Source organism: Mytilus edulis, chromosome 5 (genome assembly GCF_963676685.1).
Source record: "Mytilus edulis chromosome 5, xbMytEdul2.2, whole genome shotgun sequence".
NCBI lineage: Eukaryota > Metazoa > Mollusca > Bivalvia > Mytilida > Mytilidae > Mytilus > Mytilus edulis.
Genome location: NC_092348.1, coordinates 4728877 through 4739532, shown reverse-complemented (window position 1 = coordinate 4739532; position 10656 = coordinate 4728877). Strand labels below are relative to the sequence as shown.

At 30.6% G+C, this 10656-nt stretch overlaps 1 protein-coding gene across 1 annotated transcript; it reads left to right on the top strand.

Annotated features, from left to right (window-relative positions):
- The first annotated feature begins 728 nt into the window (after window positions 1–728).
- Window positions 729–10341, top strand: LOC139525354 (cilia- and flagella-associated protein 263-like). The gene is made up of 8 exons (XM_071320587.1): window positions 729–887; window positions 4162–4468; window positions 5041–5196; window positions 5592–5672; window positions 7558–7713; window positions 8330–8437; window positions 9053–9208; window positions 9702–10341. The coding sequence occupies exons 1-8, from the start codon at window positions 781–783 to the stop codon at window positions 9798–9800; spliced, it is 1170 nt and encodes a 389-aa protein (XP_071176688.1). The 5' UTR covers window positions 729–780; the 3' UTR covers window positions 9801–10341.
- The last annotated feature ends 315 nt before the right edge of the window (window positions 10342–10656 follow it).

Below are 10656 nucleotides of genomic sequence, written 5' to 3'. Positions count from 1 at the left end.
GCTACATACCAATTATTATATCCTCTTGTTTTTTACTTGACGAGCCAATCAGGTTTGTATCAGTGGCGGATCCAGGGGTACGGGGTTGGAAACCCCATTTATCTTGGACGAGCAATGCATTTGAATGGGGACATATGGGACCTTATTATCCTGGTTTGGGAATTCACCTTTTGAAAATGGCTGGATCTGTCATTGCGTATGTCTTATTGGATTGTTCTTAAGAGGTAAAGTTTCTGGTAGAAAGACCCGTCACGGTAAGGCTAGGAAACTGGGTAGGCAATGGTCAATCTGTACCGATACAGTGTGTTAAATGTCCTTCGTTACACCATAACCCATGGTACGTGGTGCTCTTACTAACGGAGGAAGATACAGAACACACATACTCTATGAAAAAAGAGCAACACTGAAATTTATATCTTATTGTAGGGTGTGGCACGGTCACATAATTTTATTATGTTACATGTAAAGCAAAGTTGATAAAGAAACTTGGACTGTTATAAAAAAAGTTCCCGAAAGAATGTAAAATGATTTTTCTATAATTTTGAGAAAAAAAATCTAGTTAATAAAAACCAAAAACTTTCATTTCTTTCAGACCACGTCACCAAAAATTAAAAAAAAAAGATTGACCCTGAACCACCTTTTAGAAAGGTTTTATATATTTATATGTATAACAAAAATTGACAACTACATAGACGGATTTTGAAATATTGATTTTAGAACCACCTACAAAATTTTACAATAGTGCCCGGATGTCAACCATTAGCAACGAAAACAAGCAATATGGCGGACTCGGAAAGTATGAGTTTGGACACAAGTAACGAAGCTGGGGACGATCCTCTGATGGATTTAAATGATGAACAGCTGGACAAACTGATACAACAGAAAATGTAATCTTTTACACACAATATTGGTTTCCCATATATACACACCCAGCGAATAATCTTCAATAAATGAATGATCCTTAAGAAACTACTAATATTAATCTGGAATAAAGTAAAAATAATATGATATTATTACGTAAGTATTTCTGTATTGGCCTTGTTATTGGTCCGAGGCTTGCTGTATTGGCCTGAGGCGAAGCCGAAGGCCAATACAGCTGGCCAAGGACCAATAACAAGGCCAATACAGAAATACAAGTAATAATATCTTTATTAATTAACTACAGTGTTACAATATTTTTTTAATTTCATTTCAAAAGAGATAAATATTTTTACCTTGAAGTGGAACTATCCAAATCTCAGTTTGTTTCTTTTTAGTATTAGATGCAATACATAATGATCTGGTGCTATTTCCAGGTGTCTTCAGCATTTTCTCATCTGATGAATTTTTCTACCCTTTTCAGTTACTATAAAGTGTTACAACTTAAATTTAGACGCAACACATAAATAGTAATTGGAAAGGTACTGCCATTGCATGTGTAATGCAGAAACTAATTTAAAATCGATGTGTACAATCGTGAAATTATGAGGTCGTCAAGAAATGAACTTTGTGATAATCTACTCGTTCCCCAAACCTGAAATAGTTTTATCGTCACGTCACGTCTGCTTTCAAAATACCTTTTAAATGAATGTGACCGTCTTTCGCCTGAAATGTATGCCATACTGACATTTTCAGCATGTTTAAGATAACTAAATGACAACTGCGTCTTCAAAACAACTGTTTACTTTCAGTTTGTGTTTATCGTGACTTTCGATGTAAAACCTAGAGACGTTCCGAAATCCTGCACTTGTGTCAACTCGGCCAATATAGAATAACTCGGCCAATACAGAAAAAATCTGTATTGGCCTAGTTATTCTGTATTGGCCCAGTCTACACATTATATTGCATAGGCAGTTTTCATTATATTAAGTCCAATAACAGTGCAGTTAATTAATAAATAGTGATAAATGTGACATCTTAAAATATTAAACTTCAGATTCGTGCATACCAACTTCACCTGCATATGGAATATACATTTCCCAACTTATCATGTATTCAAGAGCTTGCAGCTCCTTTTCAGACTTTATAAAACGTCACCAGTGTCTGAGCAGAAAGTTAATGAACCAGGGGTATGTCAAAGAACGTCTCGTCCTTTTTCTAAAAAAGTTCATCGGAAGATACCCAGAACTTGTTGCTAAATATTCCGTATCAACTTCCCAATAATACAAGATGGTCTTGAAGTATAGATTTTGCGTACTGACGTTGGTTATCATCTTAATAACGTGTTATAGTATTCTTTTATTTGTCTTTATTAATATTACTTGTACTGTTAAGTCAGTTTTTTTAGATATTCTTTTGAAGTGACTCTGTGGTTATGTAAAACATCATACTTTGAACGACAAAATTATTTCATTTATTAATATTACTTTTACTTATGGATCTTGACATACTATGAATGACAAAACTATTTTATTCAATAATACAACTTTTTTTGTTAAGTCTGTTTTTTATGATATACATTTGACGTGAAACTGTTCTTATGTATCCCGTCATACTTTGAACCACACTATTATTTTATTTATTATTATTACTTCTACTGTTAAGTCTGATTTTTGTTATATCTACTTTACGTGACTCTGCATTTATGTATGCCGTCAATCGAACGACAAAATTATTTTTATGTCTACCTGTGCGAATTTCAAATGCGCAATTTTACACCAGTACTGAAAACCTTCTATCCTTTACGGGTAGACTTTACATAGATAAATTAAGTCGTATAAGAAAAACAATATGAGTATGTTAAATTTGATGTATGCCTTTTTGTGCTTCTTCGTTACATTTGTTGTTTTTAGAGTGATATTAAGATAACACAATATTGACTGCTGTACCCCTATTTTTGACATTTTTACTCTTTGAGTATGTTTGTTTTGTTCATGCATCGTTGACAATGTAATGGAATTTGATGAGACTGTCATACAAGTGAGAGGTTTAGCTAGCTATAAAACCAGGTTCAATCCACCATTTTCTACATTAGAAAATGCCTGTACCAAGTCAGGAATATGACAGTTGTTATCCATTCGTTTGATGTGTTTGGACTTTTGATTTTGCCTTTTGATTTTTGATTTTCCTTTTTGAATTTTCCTCGGAGTTCAGTATTTTTGTGTTTTTACTTTTTTATAATAAGACATAAAGCTTTATTTAGAGTTGGTATTAGCATTGCAAGTACAAACATAAGCTCTGAATACATGTGTATTTCCCATGTTAAAATGCCAACTCAAAATTTCCATTTCCATTGTTTGTTTTATATAAGCATGTACTATTTGTTGAGCCTGTAACTTTTGTTGCATAAGCCAGACATACAGTGATCCTTATTTTAAATTCTAATTCATAAACTTAAACGAATATAAAATATTTATCAAATAACCACAAACTCTCACATGGGAGACGCCACTTGCAGAGACAAGTGCACATTTTATTATTCGTATATGTATAATGAAATCAATGTTTTTGTGTAAATACACCGAACATTCTCAGCTGGTACTGGTTACCGCATACTAAAGATGAACAAATCTGAAAATAAATAATATAAAATTATTATATTATTTATTTGGAAAAGTGCAACTGGTCACTTTAACTGCAATGGCTCGAATGACTTTAAACTACCTGAATTCACTCGTGCATGAAACTTTTAACCCCTTTCAAACCGACCTTACTATAAATAACTAAACACGTGTTAACTATAAACAACAACAACATTCTTCATGTTCGACTTTTGTACAACTTTGATAAATACATTTGATAGTGTGTCATCATTGGCAGCATCTATAAATATTCACTCTGTGGAAAAGTTTTTAAAATTTTAATAACTATCCCGAATTTCTACCAAACTTGGTCAGAACCTTGTTTTGATCATAAGATACATTTACATTGTAGCATCCAGAAATAATTCCTGTTTTTACCTTTTTTACCTATAAATGGAGTTAGTTGTTCTGTCAGCTAACATGACATACACTCTGTGGTTAAAGTTTTTTTTCCTCCCTCAGTTGTTTGAATGAATTCCACCAGTTTGGGGGCTATAGGGCTAGTGGTATGAATCACAATGCAGGATTGAGAAAAGTCAGTAAAAAATGGAAATTATGTTTTTGGCCAGTTTTAATTTAACAAATAACAATACATGTTGTTGTCAATGCTGATATATTACTGATAAATGAACAACCCTTAACACAGATTTATCATTTTCAGGATTGAAAACCAAGTGTTACAAAATGAGACACAAATGTTTGAAAAGTATCTAAAGAAGAGTGAACCAAAGGATTCAGGAGGAGCACTTGGTGGGATCGGAGCTGGGTTAACAGTGTCATCGTCTAATCAAGATCTATCAAGAGGAATGAACAGAAAACGATCCAAGTCAAGGGGAGCTAATCTGGACAAATCACTTCGATTAACAACAGAGCAAAAATGTGATATAGCCCAGAAGGAATTAGATGATTTAAAGGAAGATATAGAAAAGTACAGAGACAACTGTGAAAGAGTTATTGACAATTTTAGAGTAGGTGTTTTAAGTAGAGTAGCTGAGGCTTATCTTTTTGTAAGAATACATGAAATAAAGTGACCTCACTCTTAAAAAAGTTAATCAAACCCACAGTAAATAGATACAGTTTATTTATGTCCATTTATTTGTCTGTGCCAATAAAGCCTTTTGGGTACTCTTCATATTTTTAAAAATACTACTGTGGATTCATTTGTTTTATAAGTGGTTAACAATTTTATGGATAAAAGAAAACTTAAGTGTTTGTGGATATTTAATTTCATGGTTTTGCTGAAGTCTGCATACATATTTTATTCGCTGAACATCTATTTTCGTGGTTCACATGTACCTAGGAAATCAACGAAAATTGGTATCCAAAGAATAATGATGAATCCACAGTACCTATATTAATAGCTATTCATGAACTTGACATTCTTTCCTCCACTGTCAGTAGTATATAAAAAAGACAAGTTAATAAATTCTACATCAAGATGCAAACTTCATGTACATAAAATTGTTGTTGTACATAGATTTTTAGTTTTTAGCTAGTCTAAGATATGTTATGTTCACTGAAGTCAAACTTTTTTTTTCAGGCGATAATGGAAGAATGTGAATTAACACTGAGTGAAACCAAGAAAGAAAGTTATGAATTTGAAAGAGACATTCTGAAAGGAGCAGTTAATCAGAGAACAGGCAAAGTTATAGCTGAAAAAGTTTCCAGACATTTTGAAAACAAGATTCTATCCAGGGTAAGTGATGACTATTGGTTTTGTTGAACTCACCAAGGTAACTTTCTGTATTAGTTATTTAGTAGATATCACTATTGTCTTTTGGAAATCATTTCCAATTTTCAACACTATCTTCTTCTGATTTTAATTGAACAGACCATTAATTCAGAAATGGTGAAGCATTGTCATGATTATGTGAATATAAAGTGTTTTTGATTGGTACAGAAGTCATTTACTAACATCCTGAGACTTAACAGCATTGGTACCAAAGTTATTCTGAATTGTTCCTAATGTGTGCAGAAGACGAAAACCAACATTGTTATCCCATTCTATGATTGACAGTACTGAACAATAATATTCTACAATATTTAATTTTGATTATGAATTGTCCTAATTCTTTTGATTTACCATTGCAGGACACATTAGTAGAAAAATTACGACTAAAGAATTCACAGTTAAAAGTACAGAAAATGAAATTAGATCTGCAGTTCAAACAGGTACAGTACACATTTTGTTGTGAGTCTATAACAGCAGTCTATTCATTTCAGTATAATGATTGTATTTATTAGATTTACTTACACAAGTTTTAAAAATTTCTATTGAAAGATGTTTAATAGAAAGGTAGGCACATAGTAAAACATATATTTATCAACTATCTTCAATGACAATAAAATCATTTTCATTTGAAAGTGTTCCTAAATTGAAGTCAAATTATACACAATCTCCTCCAGAAATTCTATTTTCATATTCTCTACCAAAACATATATATATATAGGAACACGTTCTCTCTCAAAAATTTATTCACACAAGAAGAGTTGATGAACACTAAAAATGCATTATAAGTTATGAATATACATTCCATTGCCTATTCAATACATATATTTGAATTTGCTGCTTCAGTTGTACATTTGATCAAATCGCAAGCATTCAGATTTCAAACAAAATACTAGAAATCTCAAGTTCTCTTTATTGTATTTATTACATTTATGAAGTTTTTGTGAAGACCACAACCAAACTCCTCCTGCTAATAGCAGAAAAAAAGATCAAATTTTTTCATATTGAGTGATTGGAAAATTGACTAACCAGACAGAGACAATTACACTTCAAAATCACTAAAATTACTTACGATTGAGAAAATTTCAAAAATTTACCTCATTTTAAAAAGAAAACTAGACCTTAATGTCATCAGCTACTGTCTAATTGAATGTGTAAAGCAAAATTATATCCGGGTGAAATTTGATCCGGAGGAAAAAATGTCACAGTAGTTGTTGTTATTTTTTTATCCGGAGGAAAATATTTCCCTGGGATATTTTTTCCTTTGCCGTGAAATTCTATCTGGGTAGTTAACTTATTGAATAGTTATTAGAAAAAAACTTATCCTTTAAAAATACTATGAAATAATAATAGTGTATTTGAAATAAAGCGAAATTGTTTAAAAAAAAATGTATTAAAATAGGAAATAATTTCACAAATTATCCTTGAAAAAAATTCCTGAAATATTCAAGTCAATATCAATCCTTTGAAAAAGAAAATTATCATGAAACATAGGGAAGAAAACCAGAAGTAATTTCAAAGATCGTTATTGTGAAAATAATATTATGATTAAATAAGGTTAATGAAATAGATGTAAAAGTGAGTTGTTTTCAGATCTCAGTACAAATATAAATTTAAAAGTAAGGTAGAAATATAGTTGCATTATTACTGTTAACAGTAATAGAAGAATTTGATTATGATGATATTTTTAACTATATAAATAGTTTTGTCTGGGGACAGAGATGTAGTTGTTGATTATATGGAAATCAGATAAATCATAGCATAACAATATATTGGAACAAAAGCATGTTTAACAGCTGGATAGTTTTTACCTGTGAAATGTTATCTGTCTTATTAAATCAAGTTGTAAGTCATCTTTTTATATAAATGAATATATAAAAAATAAGATTCAAGGACAAATTTCACTATAAAATAGATTCGGAAATATCTTTAAAATATAAATTGCTCATAATTACCTCCCTTTGATAAATTATGCAAATTTGGTCTACCATTGTGAAACATTTTATAATCATAGTCAGGTATATATTGATTGTGAGTAACTTACATAGTAGTTAATGGGACTCTATTTCACACGGTTCTGTGAAATATAGTACGGCAAATATATACCGGTACATACTATCCGCATAACACAGATAGATTTTCACTCCTCTGGAAAAAATCAACCTGTGAAATACCATGCCTGGAAAAAAATTACCGGGACAAATTATCCTCAGGATAAAATATCACAGAGGAAGAAATAAACCGTTACAAATGCAGCTTAAAATTACATGTATGTAATATAAATGTATTACAGAATTTGTTATGATTGAAATAAAATTATCTTTTCAGAAAGAAGAAATGGGAGAGGCATTACATGAAGTTGACTTCCAGCAATTAAAGATTGAAAACGAACAGTATTTAGAAAAAATTGATGAGAAAAATACGGAACTTATGGATCTAAAACTTAAAGCCAGTAAATCTTTACAAGTATTAAACTCATATAAAGTAAGTCATCAATTTATTTAATTTTTTATCTAATTTATAAAATACATTAATAGTATATTAGTATATTTGGTGCAAATATATATGGGACTGCTTTTGTTTATCTATGATTCTGATAACCAGTGGGTGTATCTCTGGTACAATTTCATCAAAGGGTGATTGCCTCAGATGTTTATGTAGTTAAGAAACAACTACTTCTCAACTACATGCTGAAAGAGTCCATGTATAATTGATATATTGCTAATTCCAAGGCAATGTTGACTTATGATGTCATGGTGTTCTCACTCTACTTGAATGAAAGAAACATTCTCGGTTGAGTTGCTCGAGATGGAAAATTATCATACATAAGGATCAAAGCAAAATTAACAAAAAAGCAATTAAACAAAATATATTCTAGTAAATTATGAAATAAGACAGCGTTGTTTCTACATTTTCTCATTAACTTTTTACCGTTTATTTATATATTTCTAAATCCATTTCAGTGAGGAAAATAATATGTGAGAGTCTTGTATTATGGGTACTAACATTGACCTAATGAATTGTAAGATGTTACTTGAATTATGCCTTTTAAAATTGAAACAAAAATTTCATTCATGTATTTTTAATTTGATAATTTCAGAAAAAGCTTCATACACTGACAATGGAATCAGAAAGATTGAAATCTGAAATATCATCACGGAATGAACTGTTGACAAAGATAGACGCTGAAACTACAGTGGTAGAAGATGTAAGTACAAATCTTAATCCACTGCTTATAATAAGATTAAATTTTCATTTTGACAGCAACCCAAAAATAAAAAAATATCTAAAGCACAACAAACAGTCTCAGCAATAGACAGTAGTCTATACATTTTGTCATGCTCAAAATTGCCAGAGTCTGAAAAAGTTGTGAATACATGTAACAGATTTACAATTAATAAGAACACCCGGGCTCTCGGTCATAAAACTTTACTCAGTACTCCGAGTACAAAATAAGTGCTCGAAACACAAAATCCAGTATTTTGATTGGTTGATTCTTGAGTCAGTTCAAAAATTGTGCTCCAAAGTTTTATGACCGCAAGGCCAGACATTTAAAAGCAATGATATCATTGATTTAGAAGTAGATTCCTTAAGCTTATGTTTTTTAAACAAAAATTAAATGTATTAAAAGGTTGGCTTATATCTATCTTTTACATTGAAAATGAAGAAAAAATAAATGCAGACAATAAAAAATACAAATGATATGTTCTTAAAAGAGAAACATATTTGAATCAAGGAGGGTTAGTTTCATTGAATGATAAAGGGAGATGATTTATAAAATATATATCTTTTGTTATGATTGTATGATATATTTTTTTTATAGGAACGAGCCAAAGCTGAGAAAATTAATCGTAAACTTCGACAACAATTGACAGATTTTCGAGTGCCTGATGTGATGGATTATGTCACAGAAAAAGCTGATCTTTATGAAATCCAGAGAAAAGTAAAAAATTGGGAAAGAAAAGTTGAAATTGCAGAGGTATGTTACACTTTTGAATTATGACCAGTAGACAATATTACAGTCAGCCCCATCAATGCTCATCCTGTTGTGTCGATTGGTTATGGATGGGAATATATCTGTAATAGAAAAAAGAGATACAGACCAATAACTAGCAGGCTCTTTTCAAACATCATTTCTTTCCAAATATAGAAAGGGAGGGTCATTCATAATATTGTACCTATACCTTTCACAAAAATGGTTTCAACATAATTAAGAAGGCTTCTATAAAAATCTGTGTAAAACATCTCAACTTAGGAAGGCAATAGAGTGGAAATATCTCAAAATATCACACTAATTTCATTTTCATCTTAAAAAATTTCGACAATTTCACTTAAAATATTTATTGCTTTATATTTGTTACAGAATAATAAACAAGATCAATAAAATGAATGCAGCCCAGAATTTTTCGCTTTATACTATATTTTTGTTGTACTTTCAATTCTGATGTTTAAAGAAGATCATTATTTTACAGATGGCACTTAAAACACATAAAAAGATGTGGACCAAAATGCAGATTGGGAGTGAGATGGCCAATCAACAATGGAGAATGATGGAACAGGGGGTCATGTGATGACAATGGTAAACCAAGTCATGTGATATTAACCATGCAGAACAAAGTCATGTGATAACAATGAAAACAGTTCATTCACAAGTGTTGATGGATGAGAGCTGTAATATTCAGTGGATAAAGAGAAATAGTTACATAAATGAAAATAAAAAAACATGAGTCTAAGATATGATAAGTTATTCATAGGTTCCTAAAATTGTAAATTGCAGTTCTGAATTATTTTAATTATAAGTGCCTATAAGGGTACCTGTTCTATACAGGAATCTACTGAAGTGCTTTTTCACTGTTTTAATTGTCAAAAATATATAGATAATTTTATCATTTCAAACATCTTATTACCAATGTAAGATTTGCTTGTGGTCTCATTCTCAATGAATTATACTGTCTTTTGAACTTATGTTATTTTATCATATAATTTATGTGATGTGTTTAGACAAAGACACATTCCTGTATTCTAATATTTTATGAGCATTTTTATGCCTGTTGTCTGTGATACCATTTTGTACATATACATTTGTTATGTAAATAAAATATGTAATATCTATGAGTCTGTGATTAATTTACTGCCTCCATATTTTATTCTGAAGTTTTGTCAGACCTTTATAATGTTCAGTAAAATATTTACGGTTTGACTTAAGAGTTTTTGAATAGACTATGATGAGAAATTGTCTGGGATGATCTTTAATACTCATTCAATAGATAACAGCATTAAATTGAGGGCTTAAGGATGTTCGCTTGTCATGTTTTAGAATTTTTGTCAGATATTTGAAATCCTCTGGTTTTATCCATTTGAATGCCTTAAAAATTTTGACCCCAATTTTTATACGACCATAAAATAAAAAAAATTGGTCTTACATTG